General features: G+C 54.4%; 1 protein-coding gene across 1 annotated transcript; it reads left to right on the top strand.

Moving 5' to 3' along the window:
* The first annotated feature begins 2,463 nt into the window (after positions 1-2,463).
* Positions 2,464-15,226, top strand: TEX33 (testis expressed 33). The gene is made up of 7 exons (XM_042947705.1): positions 2,464-2,579; positions 2,654-2,756; positions 5,959-6,018; positions 9,105-9,547; positions 11,386-11,530; positions 14,745-14,855; positions 15,057-15,226. Exons 3-7 carry the CDS (start codon positions 5,997-5,999, stop codon positions 15,152-15,154), a joined length of 819 nt encoding a protein of 272 aa, XP_042803639.1. The 5' UTR covers positions 2,464-2,579; positions 2,654-2,756; positions 5,959-5,996; the 3' UTR covers positions 15,155-15,226.
* The last annotated feature ends 5,813 nt before the right edge of the window (positions 15,227-21,039 follow it).

The raw sequence follows: 21,039 nt of genomic DNA, 5'->3' as shown, positions 1-21,039 counted from the left end.
TCCCTTCCTCTTCCTTCCTTCCTTTCCTCCCTTCTTCTTCCTTTCTCCCTTCCTTCCTTCCTTCCTTCCTTCCTTCCTTCCTTCCTTCCTTCCCTCCCTTCCTCTTCCTTCCTTCCTTCCCTCCCTTCCTTCCTTCCTTCCTTCCTTCCCTCCCTCCCTTCCTCTTTTTTCCTTCCTTCCTTCCCTCCCTCCCTTCCTCTTCCTTCCTTCATTCCCTTCCTCTTTCTTCGTTTCTTTCTTCCTTCCTTCTTCCTTCCCTCCCTCTTTCTTCCTTCCTTCCCTCCCTTCCTCTTTCTTCCTTCCTTTCTTCCTTCCTTCCTTTCTTCCTTCCTTCATTCTTTCCTTCCCTCCCTTCCTTTCTTTCTTCCTTCCTTCCCTTCCTCTTTCTTCCTTTCTTCCTTCCTTCCTTCCTTCTTCCTTCCCTCCTTCTTTCTTCCTTCCTTCCCTCCCTTCCTCTTTCTTCCTTTCTTTCTTCCTTCCTTCCCCTCCTCTTCCTTTCTTTCTTCCTTCCTTCCTTCCTTCCTTTCTTCCTTTCTTCCTTCCCTCTTTCCTTCCTTCCTTTCTTCCTTCCTTCCTTTCTTCCTTCCCTCCCTCTTTCTTCCTTATTTTCTTTTTCTTTCTTCCTTTCTTCCTTCCTTCCTTCCTTTCTTTCTTCCTTTCTTCCTTCCTTCCCTCCCTTTATTCCTTCCTTCCTTTCTTCCTTCCTTCCCTCCCTTCTTCCTTTCTTCCTTTCTTTCTTCCTTTCTTCCTTCCTTCCCTCCCTCCCTTCCTTCCTTCGCTCCTTTCTTTCTTTCTTTCAAAGTAGGCTTCGTACCCAGTGCAGAGCCCAGCGTGGGGCTTGAACTCACAACCCTGAGATCAGGACCTGAGCTGAGATCAAGAGTCCGACACTTAACCAACCAAGCCACAGGAGGTCTGTTTTCTCCTCACAGCCTCATGAGCCTAGGCCTCACCTCCTGGAGGTTCCCTGTTGCCACTGTGCAGCCTTCCTGGGCAAAGACAGGGTCATGGAGGGCCAGGGACCAAGTCTGTCAGTGACCTACCCCAGGCCCTAGCCTGACGTTGAGGCAGGTGGGTGCTCAGTAAACGCTGAGGACACTGGGGTGTCACGCTGGGTCAGGCCGGATGCCTGCGGAGTCTGTGCGGAAGAGGGCTGGGACTGACCCCTCCCCCTCCGTGCTGTCGTCCTTGTCATGCTAGCTTTAGGTCCTTTATTGGAGCCTCGAGTGACCAGAGAATCCAGCTAAGCCATGGCAGGTGCCCTGACCCACAGCAGCTGCCATAATAAATGTGTGCGAAGCGGCTAAGTTTGTGGTAATACTGTTATGCAGCCATAGAAAATTATGGGGCGCCTGGGGGGCTCAGTCGGTGGAGCCACTGACTTCGGCTCAGGTCATGATCTCACCGTTCGTGAGTTCGAGCCCCGCCTCAGGCTCAGAGCCTGGAGCCTGCTTCAGATTCTGTGTGTGTGTCTCTCTCTCAGCCCTTCCCCTGCCTGCGCTCTCTGTCTCTCCCTCTCTCAAAAATAACATTAAAAAAAAAAAAGAAAAGAAAATTAATACAGGCAGGAGAGCAAATCCAGGAGGCGAGGGAGGAGGCAAGAGGTCTGGACTGGGGGCAGGGAGAGATGTGGAGGTGGCTAAGGGCGTGCGAGTCTGGTGTACTTGGAAGGCCTTGCTGACGAGTGGCTTATGAGGTTAGCACCGGGCTACAGGCGACGTCTCTCTGTGGCGGGCAATGCGCCAGGCATTTCCCGAAAGCGACTTCGCTCAATCCTCACCCTTGCCCTTGGCGGTGAGCTGTCTCTGCTTCACACGCGAGGAAAGTTCAGCCAAAGAACTTGACCAAAGTCACGCTCTTTTTTTTTTTTCTTTTTTTAATATGTATTATTTATTTTTGAGAGAGAGAGAGAGAGAGACAGAACGTGGGCGGGGGAGGGGCCGAGAGAGAGAGAGAGAGAGAGGGAGACACAGAATCCGAGGCAGGCTCCAGGCTTGGAGCTGTCAGCACAGAGCCCGACGCGGGGCTTGAACTCATGGAGATCATGACCTGAGCTGAAGTCGGACGCTTAACCCACTGAGCCACCAGGTGCCCCACATTCACGCCTTTAGTATTCAAGTCCCTTCCAAACTGTCAAACTCCTATACATCCCTCAGAGGCCAGCTCAGATGGCCCCTCCGAGAGCCCTGACTCCTTTCTCCAGACAACACTGATCGCTCTACTTAATCCGCTGTGGCTCCGAGAACTTTCTTTCCACCTGATGGCATCCGAGCCCTCCGTGTGTCACATGTGCGGGGCTCGGGAAACATATTGAGTGGAGACAGAGCAATGCTTGAAGGCCCCTCCTTCCCCTTCAGTACCGGCTTCCCCCCGGCCTCTGTTCCCCGGTGGGGGTGCAGGGGGGCGGGGGTGCGGGCCCTCTGAGGTAACAGAGCCGTATGTATAGCGGTCACCATGGCGACTCCAGGGAACAGTGGGGGAGGGGGGCGCTCTGGCACCCAGCCAGTGGTCTTCAGGAGTGGGTCTGCCCTGTGGATCTGCGCTCCTGAACTTCAGCTGACATGAGAGAGAGCGGAGAGGTGAGGCAGGGGCCTGTGAGGTGGGCCGGGGGTCTCTCGGGACCCAGGATTTCGCCATCCCTCTCTCTATTCAGGGCCGCTCGTGAGGGAAGAGTGCCTGGGCCCAACCGGACCTCCTTCCCCGTCCTCCTCGACTGACGTCTCTTGGGACCTTTCTTTCCAGATCAGAAACCGGCAGTGAGTCCACACTTCTGTTCCAGCCGGTCCAGGCTGCTATGGACTGGGGGTGTCGCTGGGGCAGATAGGACACTGCTGTGGGCACATGGGCGGGGGGAGGACTGGGATGGGGGGTGGGGACGGGAGCAGACGGCTCACTCGAAGGAGGCAGAAGAGGTCGGGCTTGGGTTCGGTCCCACTTGGCTGAGGTCCTATTTCTTTTCTGAGCCTCAGTGTCTCCATCTGGGAAAGAGGGTGAGTTAATACTTTCTCTGAACACCTGCTTCCTTATGAAGACGGATTAATCTACTAAATGTAAGAGTGCATAGCAGATGAGCTGTATTAGTTATCCCTTGCTGTGTAACAAATCACCCCAAAACTTAGTGGCTTAAGAACATTTTTTTTACAAACCTTTTTTTTTAACATTTATTTATTGTTGAGAGACAGAGAGGGACAGAACACGAGCAGGGGAGGGGCAGAGAGAGAGGGAGACACAGAATCCGAAGCAGGCTCCAGGCTCTGAGCCGTCAGCACAGAGCCCGATGCGGGGCTCGAACTCACGAGCTGTGAGATCATGACCTGATCATCATGAGCTGTGAGATCAGATGCCTAACGGACTGAGCCACCCAGGCGCCCCAAGAACATTTTTTTTTTTTAATCTCACAACTCCTTTGGGTCAGAAATGCAGATGCACTCCCATGGCGGCCATCTCTCAAGGTCATTCACGGTATATAATCAAAGTTCAACTAGAGGAGGACCCCTTTCCAAAGCTACTCATATGGTAGGGCTCCGTTGCTCACGGATTCTTGAACAGGCCTCCCTCAGATCCTTGCCAGGGGGGCCTCTCCTGAGGTTAGCTCACAACGTGGCCGCTGCTTCTGTCAGAGTGAGCGAGCCAAGAGCCTGACGGAGTGTGGACAAGACAGAGTCGCAATCTTCTACGTTCACTCTCCGAGTGGCATCCCATCCACTATTCTATTGGTTAGAAGAGGGTCAACAGGCCCAGCCCACGTGCCAGGGGAGGGATTATACAAGGGTCCCCCGGAGCCATGTGGGTTGCCTACCTCAGTGACCCCTCTAGACCCCAATAATATACATGCCTTCTTTTTATTTTTTTTTTAACTTTTTTTTTTTTAGTGTTTATTTATTTTCAAGACAGAGAGAGACAGAGCATGAACGGGGGAGGAGCAGAGAGAAAGGGAGACCCAGAATCGGAAGCAGGCTCCAGGCTCCGAGCCATCAGCCCAGAGCCCGATGCAGGGCTCGAACTCACGGACCGCGAGATCGTGATCTGAGTTGAAGCCGGACGCTTAACCGACTGAGCCACCCAGGCGCCCCCATGCCTTCTTTTTAAAAAAATTTTTTTTTAATGTTTATTTATTTTTGAGACAGAGAGAGACAGAGTGCGAGTGGGGGAGGGGCAGAGACAGAGGGAGACCCAGAATCCGAAACAGGCTCCGGGCTCCGAGCTGTCCGCACAGAGCCCGACGCATGGGCTCGAACCCACGAACCGCGAGGTCGTGACCTGAGCCGAAGTCGGACGCTTCACCGGCTGAGCCACCCAGGTGTCTTCTGAATTTTGGCATCTTTTGGCACCTGAAGAGGATGAGGTTTTGCAAAACCATCAAGTTCTGCCTCTTTTGTGTTTAACGGTGCTTCCTTCAGTGTTTCTTTCCCCTATGATACTTCGCTGCAAGCAGCAGCAAGAAACCGGGAGGCACCTTCCGTGCCTTTGCTTGGAAATCTCCCTTGCTACCTCTCCTGGCGCATCAGTCACATGTCCCACTTTCCACATAACAGGACAGTGTCACTAAGTTTTCTTCGCTACCTAACGAGGACACGTCTTCCTCCAGGTTCGAAGAACGCGTTCCTCACATCCTTTCGTACATCCTCCAAGCCCAGGTTTCTACTCATTATCCGTTTAAGGCAATTGAGGCTTTTTCCATCCCGTTCCTCAAACTCTACCCACGCCCCAACCACCGCTTGGTTCCGAAGCCACTCCCACAGTTTTAGGTTATTTGTTACAGCAGCGGCCCATTCTCGGTACCGGAATCCATGCTGGCTATCTATTGCTGCGTGACAAATGACCACAAGGCGTAGTCACTTAAGACTATGTGCTTGACAAAAGTACAAATTTATTCTCTCACAGCTTCTGGGGGTCTGGATCCTGAGTGTGGCCGGGCTGGGGCCTCTGGCTCAGGGTCTCCCACGAGCTATAATGAATGTGTCCGCTGGGCTGTGTTCTCATATGAAGGCTCAACCAGGGAAGGATTCACGGCCATGCTCATTCGGGTGAAGGGTCAGGTGGTTCTTTGAGGACCATTGGACCAAGGGTCTCCATTCCTCATGAGCTGTTGGCCTCTCCCCGGGGCAGCTCAAAACATGGCAGCTGTTTGCGGCAGAGCAAGGAAGCCGAGAAGAGCCAGAGAGAGAGTGTGAACGAGACAGAAAGCACTAGGGGCCCCTGGGTGGCCCAGTCTGTTGAGTGTCCGACTTTGGCTCAGGTCACGATCTCACGGTCTGTGAGTTCGAGCCCCACGTCGGGCTCTGTGCTGGCAGCTTGGAGCCTGGAGCCTGCTTCGGATTCTGCGTCTCCCCCTCTCTCTGCCCTTCTCCCACTTATGCTCTGTCTGTCTGTCTGTCTCTCTCTGTCAAAAATAAATAAACATTAAAAAAAATAAACATTAAAAAAATAAAAGACAGAAGGCATTAATCTAACACCTGCTCTCGGCTCTCCTGTGTTGGCCAAGCCGGTTTCCTTCGCTCAGGCTTGAGCGACCGGCTGTTAAAATGGACACGTTGTAGGGAGGCAGATGGTCACCAGGATGGGGGGACCTGGGGCAAGGCACCCCGCAACCAGGGGCCCGCTGGGGGCTCCCAGGGGAGCACAGGGTGCTGCAGATCGGGGAGAAGTGAAGGAAAAGGCAGCAGAAGGCAAGAGCAAGGCTCGGGGCCTCCAGGCTCTTTGAGAAACGTCTTTGGGGCCCCGGCATTGGAAGTGACCGGGCTTTCCAGAGAGGGCAGAGTGGGCAGGGGTCCAGAAGGCAGGCCAGGGGGGATGGGGGGCTCGCTGAGTGCCAGAGAGCACTGGAAACAGCATGGAGGGGCCCCTGGGTGGGGTCCGGACAGACGACCACGGGCCTTCATGTTCAGCTCCAGCTCACCTGCCTCTGCAGAGACCGCGTGTCATCTGAGACGACCACATGTGTTTCTTGGTCAACAGGACGAAGCTTGGAATTACTTGTCCCAGAACAAGAGTCCATGGACCCGAGCCGCCGAGCAGGTAAGACAGGCTGGCCTGGGATGAGTTCCGCTCGGGCACCCCGGGGGCAGCAGGGAACAGCCCCTTCTCCCCCTCCCTGGGTCTGGGTCTCTGTCTTGCTTGGGTCTCCAGACCCACGGTGGGGCCCTGACTCCCTCTGCATTCTGTTTGAAGACAGAAATCAAAGGCAGGGGGAGGAATATCGCTGGCGCCTCCCATCCACCCCTCTGCCGTGTCCTGTCTGCAGGGCTGGGGTGGGGGGGCGGTGCGGGGAAGCGTGCGCCCGAGGGCAGGGCTGAGGGACAACCCAGCAGGGGCCCGGCTGGGTGTCCGGAAAGTACATGTAGGTCCTAAGCGAGCCCCGTCCAGGGAGTGGTGTGGCCCAAGGTGGCGAGAAGGGAGTATCCAGGCATGGCGAACAGTGTGGGCAAAAGTCTAGAAGTCAGAGGGCTGGTGCTTTGGTGGAACCTAGAGAGGTCGATATGGCTGGAGAGGCAGAGTGGGGGCCTGACCCCTGCATTGGGGGCTCTGCCCTCAGGACAAGAGGAGGGCTTTCAATGCAGGCGTGACTGGGTCGGGTCAGCTCTGAGAGGGGCCCCATGGTGAGTGGCCTTCCAGTGAGATCGGGGAGGACCCACCTGCTGGAAGCTGTCTCCAAAAATCCAAGGACCCCGGCCTTGCTCAGTCTGGCTCGGATTCCAGCCTCTCCCAGCGAGGTTCTGATGCAGGCGCCGGGAGGGCCCTGGAATCCGCAGATGTGTAAGGAGCGGGGGCGCGATTCTGATCGAGGGCCAAGCTGGGGAAACGAACCACTGACCATTTGACCTTTACTCTGCCCATTTTTCAGCTGAAGGGATGGAAGGCTGGTAGAGTTGCAGTGAGGTTCCTGAAATGCCAGCGACATTCATTCATTCATTCATTCCTTCGTTCGTTTGTTCATTCATTCGTTCATTCATTCATTCCACAAATATGTAGCTCCAAGAGGACAGGGGTTGGCCCTTTAGTTCACTGCTGTGTCCCCAGCGCCTGACCTAGCACCTGACGCGGTCCGTGCTCCCTCGGTGGATGGTTAGTGAATACGGGCTCTCTGAACCAGGGTCCGGCGAGTGAAGCTCTTGTCACCCCAAAGGGCTGGCAGAGGGTGGGCGGGCAGTTCCGCTGTAACTTGCCGATAGATGAGGCAGTCAGGGGTTCATCCTGGGAGAAACGGGGAGCCCTGCCCCGTGAGTCCTGAGCTCAGCATCCTGTGCTCAGCCCCAGGCCCCCCACGGGCAGGAGGAGGGACCGTGGTTGATGAGGTGGGCGCTGAGCGCACCCCATACTCTGCCTCCGCTCTGTTGAGAAGGGTGCCCGTCCCCATCCTCGGCCGTCCCCAGAGGCGCGCCCATTTGTTCGCTGGGGCGGAAGCAGGACTGGATGGAGGGAAGGCCATCTGGTCCGGCCTCAGGAACAGGTTCTCCCTCTGCCTTTTGTGTGGATGACAAAGGAGCAAGAATGGAAGGGCATCTGATTTCACCGGTGGGGGGCAGGAAGGAAGGCAAGCTTTTTCTAAAGGCGCTGCGGCAAACCCCCCCCCCCCCCCCCCGCCCTGGCCCCGGGGAAGGGTCTACAGCTCCTCATGGTGGGGGCGAGAGGGGCTTACACAGAGCACCACCACCCCTTGGTGACGGCGCCCCGCGAGAGTGAAATGAAACCCCCAGTGACCGGGGGTCAAAACCCGCTGCTGTCCAGCGGCCTTCTCTGGAAAAGAAGCCTGGAACATTCTGAATGCCCACCCGCGGGGCAGCTGCGAAGTCCTGCCCAGTTAGGTCTGTGTCTGCCGCCGTAAGTCAATCCCCGAGGCACAGTGGTGCGTTTTTTACCAGCAAGTTAACAAAGCAACAGGTAGAAACCGATCTCCTTTGTAAACAAAAGCGAAGCAAAACTATGTATCCTTCAGGAGGGCTGGAGGAGCCGTGTGGAATGCTTTGGAGGGAAGCTCCCCAAACGCATTTGCAGCCGTAACCTGGGATTGAAGACTGGGGAGCAGGGGTGAGGCTGAGGCTGTGTGGAGAAAGGGAAAAGCCCAGGGTGGTGAGACGTGTGTGCAGCCTGCGGCCAGGCCAGCCTGGGGTGGGTGTCAGGGAGGATTCTTGGTGAGACAGCATTTGAAGGAACCGAAGGGTAGGGTTTTGACTCCGGGAGAAGGAAGGGCAGGCCTTCCAGGTGGCGGAACCAGCCTGAGGGGGGGGCGCCCACCGAGCTGGGTGGTGGGGTATTACAAGGTGGGGGTGGGGCAGGGGCTGCCGTTTGGTGGGAGCCAGGGGTGGGTGAAGAGAATGCGGGCCGGCGGGCTGGGACTAGAAGTCCGGGCCAGAATGCGCGGCTGCTGGTGGGAGAGCCCGAAATGGCTGGGGTGATGCCACCTGCAGAGTGAAAACAGCAGAAGGAAGTGGGGGTTGGGGGGGCAGCTCTGAATGGGGAGCAAGGACCTGGCCCCTCCAGCTCCATGACTGGGCCAAGCCAAGGAAGCCCTCTGCCAACTTCCTTCTGCCAAGCTGCTGGCTTTCTTCACTGGATCGCTGTGGGGTTCAAAGCCGGGAAGAGAACTAATCAAACGGAGCTAGGTTCACCAAAGCGCGGAGAGGTCAAGGTCACACGCGGCAAGGCCTCAGGGCTGCAGCTCCTGTTGTCAAAACCAGTGTGGGTTGATCCTGTCCCGTGGGAGGCCTGGCCAACGGAGCCACCGTCTTCCTCGGTCTCTCCTGATTTCTCACCTGTGCTTCCGCTGGCTGCTGTGACCGCTCTCTGTCCCTGTCCCTTTGACCGTCCCTTTGACGTGGGCTGGCTAGGTCCGAGGACCCGAAGAGGTCCCGCCGGACCAGCCAAGAGGGCCCTCGGCTCTGCATGGGATGGAAATGAAACGCAAGCCGAGAGGAAGTGAGAGCAGAGTTTGTTGAAGATGCAGAGAGAGATGCAGAGGCAGACAGAATGTCCGGGAGGCTCGGGAGGCTCGGAAAGGAGAGGAGAGGGAGCGTCGTTGCCCCATCGCCGTCTCCCTCCCTGTCCCCCACTCTGCGTTTATCTGTCTCCTTCCCTCCCTCCCCTCCCTCTCTCCCCCTGTTCAGGTACCACCACTTTGGCCAGGGCCCATCTGAACCACGAGGGAGGCCAGCAGGACACGGACCCTTGGAGAACTGCCTGCAGCCCTGTGGGCACCTCCAAGTTCAAGTACCAGGCCCCAGTCTCCCCACAGCAGAGCCTGTACCAGGGAGGCAGCCCCCTAAGGCAGATCCACTTGGAGGAGATCCGACCTCCACCCCCAACGGCCATCAGTAGGGACTCTCTGTCCTCGGGGTTGGACCCACAGTGTGGGTCTCCGAGGAAGGCAGATTACAGACCCTCCTCGAGGGAGAGCAGGGCTTCTATCCCAGAGGGGGCTCCGCTGTGCCAGGGACTGAAGGAAGGTCCCAACGCGGGAGCCCAGGACCAGGAGAGCAGCGTCATTCCTGACAACATTCGTCACAAGTTTGGGAGCAACATGGTGGACGAGCTGGTCTCTGAGGAGCAGGTATCAGAGCGGGCACAGGAGGCTGAGGGCGGCAGGTGGGTTCAGCATGGAGACTTAGGGGGACCCCCAAGGAGCCTGCCCTCAAGTACAGAGTCTCTACGATAGTATCATTAACGAGTGCTGGCTGTGCACTTGCCTGTTCTGGCCCTTGCGGACTTTTCAGCGTTAAGTCTGGTGTTCGGATTAGAGGCTTTTAACTGGGACCAGTCTCCTGAAGGAGACCGCGTGGAGTGGATGGAGAGCACTGGCTGGGACTCAGAAGATCTGGGCTTGAGCCCTGGCTCCGCCCCTGAATGCTGGGTGACTTTGGACAAGTTAATTCCCCTCTCGGGGCTCCGGTCCCTACATCTGTAAAGGGAGGCAGCTGGACGACATCGGGCTGGCAAACACGTGACACGCCTACCACACCGTTCCTATCCTGCACACGGCAGACATCGCTAGTCGATGCCGGCACTGTTCCCCACCTGATAGGTCATTCAGTGGAGTCCCTACTGATCAACTGAAAAGTTGACATAAAACTGCTCTTTCTGGTCAAACGCTAAGAGCTCTCCTGGTCTGGCGTTTTGAGAGATATTTTCTTTTCTTTTTTTAACGTTTATTTTCGAGACAGAGAGAGAGAGAGAGACGGAGCATGAGCGGGGGAGGGTCAGAGAGAGAGGGAGACACAGAATCCGAAGCAGGCTCCAGGCTCTCAGCTGTCAGCACAGAGCCCGCCGCGGGGCTCGAACTCACGGACCGTGAGATCATGACCTGAGCCGAAGTCGGACGCTTCACCGACTGAACCACCCAGGCGTCCCTTGAGAGATATTTTTCAAAGCCATCATCTCGACCCTCACATGGTGCGAGTTATGGCTTCTTTTTTGAACAGATGGTACAAGAGAAGTTCAGAGAGGTGCCGTGAGCCACTTGGGGTCACAATGAGCAAGAGGAGTTACAAGGATCACAAAGGCTGTGGGCCGGGCCCCCCTCTGCTTTGTCATCATAAGGTGTGGTACCCACACCCACCTGCTAGTCTGGGAAGTCACAATCCCTAGCGTCTTGAGGACCTTGCCCCAACCTGAGGTTGGCTCTATGATCACTACTTGTCACTGCCCCTCTCGGCCTCAGAAACGTGTCATTTCGCCCTTTGGTCATCATTGTCCTGGGCCTGAATAGGGACCTGGCTTTTCTGTCTAGCTTTGACACAACACAGATGTCACTGAGCCAGCAAATATCAGAGCTGGAAGCTACTTCAATGACCATCCAGTTTGGCCCCCACCCCCATTTTTTACAAGTAGGGAAACTGAGGCCCAGAGAGGGGCAGAGACTCGCCCGATGTCAGCAGCTGGGTTATGGCAGAACTGGGACTCCCACCCCGGTTTCCTGGTTCCTCAGCCAGTCTGAGCCTCGGTTCCACGCTACAGGAGGGGGTTGGCCCTGATGAAATCTAAGGGGCCACCCAGAGCTGACCTGGGTGATGCCTCGGTTCTCGGGGCTCTGTGGTTCACCAACTGTGACAGCAGGGCGAGTCCTGCCCCGAGGCTCGAGTTCCTCATGTATAAAAGGGCAGGAAGAATATTACCTTATGAAGACCTCTCCTGATGGTGTATACATTAGGTGCTCAAAACAAGGAAGAGGCTCTATGATCATTACCGTCTCCGATGCCCGTGTGGCACGTGGGGACGTGTGAGTGGTGGAGGGCCTTCAGGTCTCCCAGTCCCTGGCCCCGGGCCTGGTTGAAGGCTGCAGGGTAGGGGTGGGGTAGGAGGTGGCGAGGGCAGGGTGAGAGGGAGGAGGAGTTGGAGGGGAGCTAGGGGGCTGACGCTGCTTCCCTGGTCTCTTCCTCACTCGCCGCGCAGGCTCAAAGGGCCATCGGTGAAGGCTCTGAGGGCCAGAAGAGGGCCACCTCGTGGCCCAGCAGGACCCAGAGTCCCATGGGAATCAACGCCATCTTCTCAGACTACTATGATCTAGGCTACAACATGCGGTCCAACTTGTTTCAAGGTCAGGCCAAAGGGCAAGGGTGGAGGTTGCCAGGCATAGTGGCAGGGGTATTCACCTTTGGGGTACTCACCCCTTCCCGGACCCCTATGGGGTCTGAGACCTAGGACTCATTCCCAGGGACACTCATTTCACAGCCACCAAGGGCCCTCTCTGGACCAGGCCCTGTGCCGCGTGCTGGGAATGTCCAGGCTCCAGGCACATCTGTCCTCCCCATGCAGACGACCCATCCCAGTTGGCAAACAGTCCCTCACTCCCTCCGACGCCTCCCGTGTCCTAATCTGGTCACAGTGCCGACAGTATCGGGCTTCCTAGGTTCAAAGCTCAGCTCTGCCACTCCCTGGGTGTGGCCTCAGGCGAGATCCTTCACCTTCTCTCTGCCCCCACGTTCGAGTTCGGCCTCACTGCCACATATGACCTCTGTCTGGCCTTCTTCTTTCCTCCCTCTGTCACGCCAGGCCCTCTCCAGTGTCCCCAGGGCCTGGCAGACCTCCTCACTTGGCTCCGATCCCCGTCACCCAAGGAACCAGACAGCCACTGGAAGCCTTCCTGGCTTTTTCTTTGAGCCTGGAGGAGGGGTGGTGCTGGGGGAGGGAGAGAGAATACAGCTCAGCTTGTCCTCTGCTCCAGATCTCAGGGTCCCTGCCTTCCATTCGTCTCTGTAACAATAATCACCCATCGGCACACACACCCTTGTGGGGTAATGTCCACACAAAGGGAAAAGAATAGTATCAAAAGCCTCCGGGCGCCCATCACCAGCCAGAGAGACACAGCCTTGGCAGGGCTTGTGCTGGAGCCGCTCCCACCAGCTTGCACCAGCTCACAAGAGTCCCTTGTTAAATTTCCCTTAACTGATTGGCATCGCAGTGCTATTTTACTAGTATCTGTACTCTGGAAATTGGCAAGGGCCGTCCGCTTGGGCTTCACCTTCAGCACCAACTCCCGGTGAGCTTTGCCCGTGTGTCCCTTTCGTTTCCACTCACTCTGTCTGCCTTACGCTAGCTGTTTCAGGTTGTGGTTGAACAAGAGCGAGGGAGAGGAGGGGGCGCCCGGCTGGCTCGTTCAGTTAAGCGCCCGGCTCTTGATTTCAGCTCAGGTCATGATCTCACGGTTCGTGGGTTCGAGCCCCGCATCGAGCTCTGTGCCGACCGTGAGGAGCCTGCTTGGGATTCTCTCTCTCTGTCCCTCCACCACTCATGCTTTCTCTCTCAAAATAAATAAATAAACTTGAGAGAGAGAGAGAGAGAGAGAGAGAGAGAGAGAGAGAACGTCAGAAAGGCAAAGAGCTGGGTGGGGAAAGCCGCCAGAAAGTCTTTCCTCTTGAGGGGTTGGGAAGCCAGGGGAGGGTCTCAAGCAGGAGAACGGCATGTTTTTGACTTAGGTTGAAGGACCATTCTAGCTGCCTTTGAGAACTGTGGCAGGGTTGCTGGGGCAGAAACAGGGAGACCGGTGAGGAATTGACTATAAAGGTCCAGGTGGGGCAGATGATGGTGGCTTGGTCTAGGGAGCAGGGCTGGGACCCTGCACAACTCGGGAGGCACCATTGTGCAATATGGCGGCCCAGGGAGGCCAGGCTGAACGTGGCCTGATGTACTAGGTGCCTGGGTATCTGTGCAAGCTAGAGCACGCGGAATATGTCAATAAATGGATTTGGGGTGTAGGAGGGAGGAATGAAGGTGGATTCCAAGGTTTTTGATCTGAAAAGCTGGGAGGATGGAATTACTATTTCCTGAGAGATAGAGTTCCAGAAAGACTGGGTTGAAGACATCCTACCCCGTGTGAGTCTTAAAGAAAATCTCTTACAGAGTCTTCTAAAATATTTAGTTTTGCTTTTCACACTTGGGTCCCTAATCCCCCTGGAGTTGATTTCTGTTGTCAGTGAGAAGTAGGGATTCCTGTTTAATTCTTCCTTTATGTGGATTACCAACTCTCCCAATACCTTTTACTGAATAGTCCCGCCTTTCCCCCCCAGTGACCCACAGTGGTTCCACTGGTGTCCACCGAGCTTCCACATGTGCAGGGGTCAGTTTCCAGGCCCTCCGTCCTGCCCACTGTCCAATATTATGCTTTTAATGACCAAGTATGAGAGGTAGTCCGGTATCTGGTTGGGCAGGTATCAGCCCCCGTCTCCATCACGACTACCAGCATTAAAGCCTTGGCTAGTCTAGGTCCTTGATTCCTCCACAGAGATTTTAGAAGCAGCTTGTCTATTTCTACAAAAAACAAACGAAACAAAAGCCCTTTTGAGATCTTAGCTGGAAGTATGTCGAATCTATAGCCTCAAATTAGGGGCAACCATCTGCTTTATGATAAGGTTCCCCTTCTCTGTGCTGCATTCTAGTTAATTTCCTTGTCTATATCTTCCCGCTGGCCATTTTTTCTTAGCTGCATTTAATCTACTATTTTCCCTGTCCCCTGAATGTGCCTTTAAACATTCAGATGCTAATTTTCAAACTTAGAAGAAGAGAGAACAATGAAATGGCTACATGTCGCACTCAGAACCCAGCTTTGACAATTCTTAACACGTGGCCAATCTTGTTCCATTGTTTCTCCCACCCACCCATCGGCCTGCCCTGCGTTATTTCAAAGCTAATCCCAGACCTCTTGTCATCCACTGAACTTAATTTTCAATTACTATATGTTTCATTTTCTGAGGTCCCATTTGCTTCTTTTCCTAATCTATTCTTTCTGGGTAGTTTCTTATTCTTTGCTTATTCTTTTTGTCTCTCGTGACTTGAAACATTAAATTCATTTGTTGCCCATTCTGTGACCGATCATTTGAATCCTTGCTATCTTTGGGGATTTGGTCCTCTGTTTGGTGTTTCTGCTGACTTTTGATCATGGTAACTTATTTCTTTTGTGTGTGTGTGTGGTTTAACTGTACGCATAGAAATACATTTTCTGAAAAATGGACATATTGATTGCCCCATGCCAGATGCTCCAATGAATCTCCAGTAATGTGATCTTCCCAATCTTGCAAGAAAATGTTATTCCTTTGGATAGAGGAAGAGGCCAAAGCTCTGAGAGGTTAAACACTGGCCTGAAGTCACACTCCATGAATGGCAGAGCTGGTGTTTGAACCCAGGCCCACCTCCTCACACCCCTACCTTCCACAGTCCACCATCCATTGGGGAAACTGACATCCAGGTATGAAACCCTGAGTGCCTGACCTTCGTTGACTTGAGGCTTCTGGGGATTTCTTTATGGGCTTCCACAGGGGCCTCTGAGGAGACGACGAGCCTTATGAAGGCCTCCTACACCCCAGAGGTGATTGAGAAATCAGTGAGGGACATAGATCACTGGCATGGCAGGAAGACGGATGATCTGGGTATGTTCAGGGCTGCGGTGAGGGAGGCGGGTGCTCCCCTACCTGGGCAGGGTGTGTTGGCCCCAAGGTTGGGAGAGAAGCCACAGCAACAGGTAGAGCTCTGGGGCGGGCCTGGAAGAGGCATGGATCACCGCTGGGGCCCCGGGGCACTCCAGAGATCCTCTGGATGATCTGAGCTGGCTCCTTCCCTGCTCTCTGCAGGCCGGTGGCACCAGAAAAATGCTATGAATATGAACTTACAGAAAGCACTGGATGAGAAATACGGAGAGAAGGGCAAAAGCAGAAACTCAAAGTACTAGATACGACCGAGAAGAGGTGCCTTCCACTCCAAGAAATGGCAAAGAATAAAGAAAGGCACCCGTCTGAATGTTCTCTTTGTGATGCCTCCCTTTCATGTTGGGGTGGGGGCTGATGTGAGGTGCTGGAGAGGCCAGCTGAGGGAGGAGAGAAGCCCGGAGGGCCCAAACTCACCCCAGACCTTCCCCTTAGACACGCACCCCTTCCCTCATAATTCCCGGGCAGGATGTGGGAGCCGAGCGGTAGGCACCCATACCCTGTGGGAGGGGCCTCACAGTGGTTCCTGCGGGAACTGAACCTTGGATGCCTTCCTTAGCTGAACCCCAATTACTTCCAGACACCCATTCCTCCCCCAGGAGCCCCTGGACTTGAGAAGAATCAAACATGCCCCTCCTTCAAGGCAGGGGTGGGTTTGATTGGTCTCAGAGTAAGTTTTACCCCTCCCCCTACACACACAAACTGATTGGTTCAGAAATGGGCGTATGACTCAGTTTGGGCCAATGAGAAGCAAGGAGAGGTGGGAGCGCGCGGAGCCCTCTGGGAAATTCTTTTCTCCGCCCGGGAGCCCGGGAGAGCGGAGGGAGCATCTCTCTCTCGCGCCGCCGTGTAGAGGGAGGAAGACGCAGGGCAGACCGCAGCTGGCAGACAGTCTGGGAGCGGGGTGGGGGCGCGGGGGAATCGAAGACGCCGCGGCACAATGTGGGTTGTCCGCGACCTCGCTGAGCTGCCCCATCCCCCTGGCCGGAAGCCGCCGCCTCTGGGCTTCTTATCGTTGGAGCCTGGGCAACTTTGCATTGTTTAAGCCAAAGTCATCCTTAACCAGTCACGATCCCCGGAGGACCTGGGAATTGGGTTCCCAGGGAAGAGTCCCCCCCCGAGATGGTGTTGCAGGTTAGACAGTCACGTCTACCAGCTGATCCTGAAGTTCTTTTTGTTTTTTGGTTTTTTTTTTACCTGGTGGGTCCCCAAGCCAGCAGCTCACCCCACCCCGCATGCCACTGACGTGCACTCTCTACACCTGTCCCACTGGGCCATTACTTGCTGTGTTCCAGACCACCCTCAAACCTAGAGGCTTAAAACGACAAGCCTCATCTGTTTGCTTGGGATTGTGCAGTTTGGCTCATTTCTGCTCCGCGTGGCACCTGCTGTGAGATGGCGGTTTCTCTCACGAGCCTGGGGCCTCAGCAGGGATGGGCGCCGTCGCTGGGGGCCACCCTCCTTGTGGCCAGCTTCGGCTTCCTCTTGACATGGTGACTGCGTTCCAAGCAGCAGCCTTCCAAGAAGACAAGACCCTGATGTGTAAGAGCTTATCGCGTCTTGCACAGGCTTGTTAAGGTCCCTGTGGTCAAAAGGACATATGGTCCAGTCCAGACTCCTAGTAGGAGACTGTGCAGGAGTATTGGTATAGACAGGAGAGGTTCAGGGGGATTCACCACGATACCAGACTGCCTCAGTGATCGTCATGCTTTGGACGAATGCAAAGCAGATCCCTGCCAGGAGGAGCGGGGCCGCAAAAGGGAGAGACTTCTTCAAGATCAGATTGGACCAACGTGACGTACCGGAAGTGAACTTGACTTGATTTAATATCGATTGGGTACCTAATGATGTGCGCGGTGCTGGGTTCGGCTCAACCTCTTTGCCGGGTACCGAACTTCTACAAGGCACTGCTCTCGTGCTGGAAAACCAGACTTCGTTTTTACTGAGTCGCGACTATCTGCCCACCCCATGTGGCAGCTGAAGAACAGGAGCCATCCCGAGTGTTGCGACGATAGTGGACCCCATACTATTTTGACAGAGAAATTATAACGTGCCCGGTGCCTATGATTATATGTCAAGTGTTTTACACACATGATCTTTTTCATCCCGACACCAGTCCTCAGAGCGATCATCTTTATGAAGAGGAGAAAAATGAGGCTTGGAGAGGCCAAGTTAATTGTCTGAGCTCAACAGGAAGCTGGAGACAGACACGTTAGTATATGGACGCTCAGCAGTTTTACACAGGGCAGCAAGAAGTCCATACGGGGCAGAGGAAGCACAAAGGAGAGCTTGGGATGGGATGGGGCTGGGGGTCACGGAGGGCTTCACAGAGGAGGTAGCTCTTGAGTCTTGGCACATGAACAGGTACGTTAAGGTGGACTGGAAGAGGGGCGCCTGGGTGGCTCAGTCGGTTGGGCGGCTGACTTCCGCTCAGGTCATGATCTCGTGGTTTGTGAGTTCGAGCCCGGCGTTGGGCTCTGTGCTGACAGCTTGGAGCCTGGAGCCTGCTTTGCAGTCTGTGTCTTCCTCTCTCTCTCTCTGCCCCTCCCCCACTCATGTTCTGTCCGTCTGTCTCTCTCTCTCAAAAATAAACATTAAAAAAATTTTTTTTTAATAAAAAAAAAGGTGGACTGGAAGAACCACAGGGTTTGAGACGGAGGGCACAGTGTGAATAGAAACCCAGCACGGCGTACTGGGTCGCCCACACACCCTGGATGTCTTATTAACCTTGGACAGTAGGGCTCCCAAGGTGGGGCACAGAAGCCAGATGGGAAAGGCAGACGGAGAAATCTGTGCCTGGATGGGGTTGCGCCCTGGGGAGAGGGGGGCTCAGATGTGAGACCCAGCCCCTTCCTCCAGAAGCTCACAGTCTAGCCAGATCAGAAGGGTTAATAATGACTAAAGAAACCAGACAGAAGAGTATCGCCAGGGATCAGAGAGATACGCACAAAAAGTCCTTGGGTTGGCAAATATTAAAAAGCAAGTGTAGGGGCGCCTGGGTGTCTCGGTTGGTTGAGTGACCGACTGACTCTTGATTTGGGCCCAGGTCATGATCCGAGGGTTGTGGGATTGAGCCCCGCATTGGGCGCCACACTGAGTGTGGAGCCTGCTTGAGATTCTCTCTCTCTCTCCCGTAAATAAATAAAATAAAATAAAATAAAAAGCAAGTGTAGGTGAGGTGGGACCCCTCATACACGCAATGAATTGTGAGCACAGAACAGCAAGGAAGAATTTAGCAACATTGAAGTTCTATCTTACAGCCTAGAAACTCCCATTTCTGTGTAGCCTGGAGAAGCTCTTACATGCACACAAGGAGCCCCACACAAAGACACCCATTGCTGCGTTGTGTGCACATTACACGTCCGCCAGCAGGAGAAATGGACAGATGGGGGGATCTATAGCAGGGGAAAGACATGACCCAGGTCATCATATGCCAGCGTGGAAAGATCTCCCCGTATGTCTCCGTGGGTTTTGGAAACGACGGTCTGCAGGACGAGCCCTTCAGTATGACACACATCATTTGTGTGACCTTCAAAAGGCACACGCGGAGCCGTGTGAGTCCTTTGCTGACGGACTCAGCGAAGAGCAGGGGAGGTGGGTTGGAAGGATGCTGCGACTTTCAGCTTCACATGGTATTGATTCGGCGCTTTTCAGATGCTTCGCTTTCTGGATAGCTTAACATTTTTTAAACTTATTTTTCAGTAATCTCGACACCTGAGATGGGGCTCGAACTCACAGCCCTGAGATCAAGGGTCGGGTGCCCTTCCAACTGAGCCGGCCAGGCGCCCAGTTTTGCCTTTTGTAATCGCAAGAGACACCCTCCAAGAGAACGCACACGCTAGAAAGGGTGGCGGAGTAACTGAACGCTGGGTGGCTGATTTAAAGGCAAGCTGGCAATTTCAGTTTGGACACAAGCGAGACATTGTAACAGATTTCATGCCTTAGCCTCAGTTAAAGATTTCACCTCAGATCATGAAGAGGAACTCTTTGAAATTAAACATGGAATATTCTGGAGACAGAGAAGCTGTAATACCGGCAAGATAAGACAAGCATGGGTTTTCTTAATTTTTTAAAAATTTATTTTTTACTTAAGGCATTTATCCCACTGGTGCTGTTTCCAACACTGCTCTTTGTGCTTCTGAGGCCCCTAGATGGTGGGATTCACAGTGATTCTTTAAAAAAGAATTTTTTTTAATGTTTATTTATTTTTTGAGAGAGAGACACGGAGCATGAGCGGGGGAGGGGCAGAGAGAGAGGGAGACACAGAATCCAAAGCAGGCTCCAGCTCTGAGCTCTCAGCACAGAGCCCGACGCGGGGCTCGAACCCATGAACTGTGAGATCATGACCCGAGCGAAGTCGGATGCTTAACCGACTGAGCCACCCAGCCAATGCCCCCCATTCACAGTGATTTTTAAGTTTCAAGGAGGTACGGGGTCCAGGACTTACGTTGCATTAATTCACATGGCGGAAAAGGCATCCATTCTCTAATCCTTGCCGTCTCATTTGCTCAGAGGGATTCAGAACCATCTTCATAATTTCTGTTCTAAGTACAACCTGAAGGAGGACCTAAAAAAGCAAATTCTGAGGCTCTTCACTCCAGAGCCAGTGCAAGACCTCCTAGAGCTATTTTCTTAGTCCCGCCCGCCCCCTGGTGGCAGTTTCTCTAAATTGCAAGCTGAGTCCTTAGGCTTCATAAATCCAGGAACCTAGAGATCATCAGGTTCCTTCCATCTTTCTAACCACGCCTCTTTTGCCCCTCCATTCGCAGATGAGGAAACTGAGGCCCCGTTGAGTGGATATATGTCCAATCTGAAAGCGAACCGTCCATGTGGCCAGCTTTGCAAATCCAAACCGTCAGAGGCGGCGCGGGGTGGCAGACAGAACCTTTCCCTTTCTCCCTCCGGGATTCACGGCCTCTGCGGTAAAGGAGGAGCCAGCAGGGACTGCGGCAAATGCAGAGGAAGATCCAAATGTGAGTTTGTAGTCCAGAGGCGACAAGAGACTTTGCAGCCGAGGTCTGTGTAAAGATCACCTGAGAAAATGCACGCCCAGGACGTGGCGTGTAATCAATGCTCGCTCCTTTCTTTCCATCTGGTTCAGGTTTCGGGGAACACAGCACCATGCTGATAGGTGTTCTGTAAAAAGTGTTCCCTTGTCACATGAGTTTGGGTTATGCTGGTTTAAATAACGCTAAACAAGTTTCTTTTGTGCAAGACTTCTTAGAACCTGGAATATGCTAGAATTCATTGCATCGCTCCAAATTACTGCAGGCAGGGTTCCCTGTTCCCCCTGGTGCCTGGCACAGAAGGAGCAAGCCACCGACACCTGTGACGATAATAATGGTTTTATTAAAATTGCAGGTTCAGAAACCCGGGAAGTCAGCCCAGAAAGAGTAACCCTGTTTTGGGGGGGGGGTGGTGGCGGTAAATGGACCGATGTGTGAACCGAGACGCTCATTGTCAAGGTTCCTGGAGAACTGTAGCCGCCGAAGGGCCTGGCCGCCTGTTCTGTCTGGCCAACCTTGCAGGCATCCGACCTGTCATCAGGTAATCAGAGTGAGCCTGTCCTCGGGACAAGGGGGACGAGTTTTACGACCGGTGCTGCGCAAGGCGGCTGAGGGCCGTCCCAGCCTTCTGCTCACTGCTCTGTATTGCTGTCTTCCCTGGTTTACAAGCAAAAGGATTGTCCACCGCAGGCAATGGCCGGGAGGCAGGCCTGGGCCTCTCCTATTCCCAATCTCCTTCCAGTGGGCTGGTATTTGCTGAACACCTACTATGTGCCAGGTGTGTGGCACCATGGGAGAAACGGCTATGAGTTGTCCTTCTGTGCAGAGGGCTCCCAGGCTGAGGTGTGATCATGGGGGACACAGATGAACCTATCAGCAGGGAGGGAGAGGGTCAGGACAGGACGAGGGGAGAAGGCGCAGCTCGGGCAGGCCCCCAGGAGCTGTGATGTCCTGCTCCAGGCCACGGGACACTTAGGGTGAATATCGCTGGAGCCCTGGAGGAGGGGGTGAGGGTCCTGGTGGGGCAGAACATTCCAGATCTGAGGGAAGGGGATTTGTGACTGCCGGCCTGGCGGAGGTCCGAAGTGAAGGGCTCCACCGCTGCTTATTTGCCCCCGTTAAAA

Source organism: Panthera leo, chromosome B4 (assembly GCF_018350215.1).
Source record: "Panthera leo isolate Ple1 chromosome B4, P.leo_Ple1_pat1.1, whole genome shotgun sequence".
NCBI classification, from domain to species: Eukaryota; Metazoa; Chordata; class Mammalia; order Carnivora; family Felidae; genus Panthera; species Panthera leo.
Note: the sequence above shows the minus strand (reverse complement) of the source record. Positions and strands in the feature narration are given on the sequence as shown.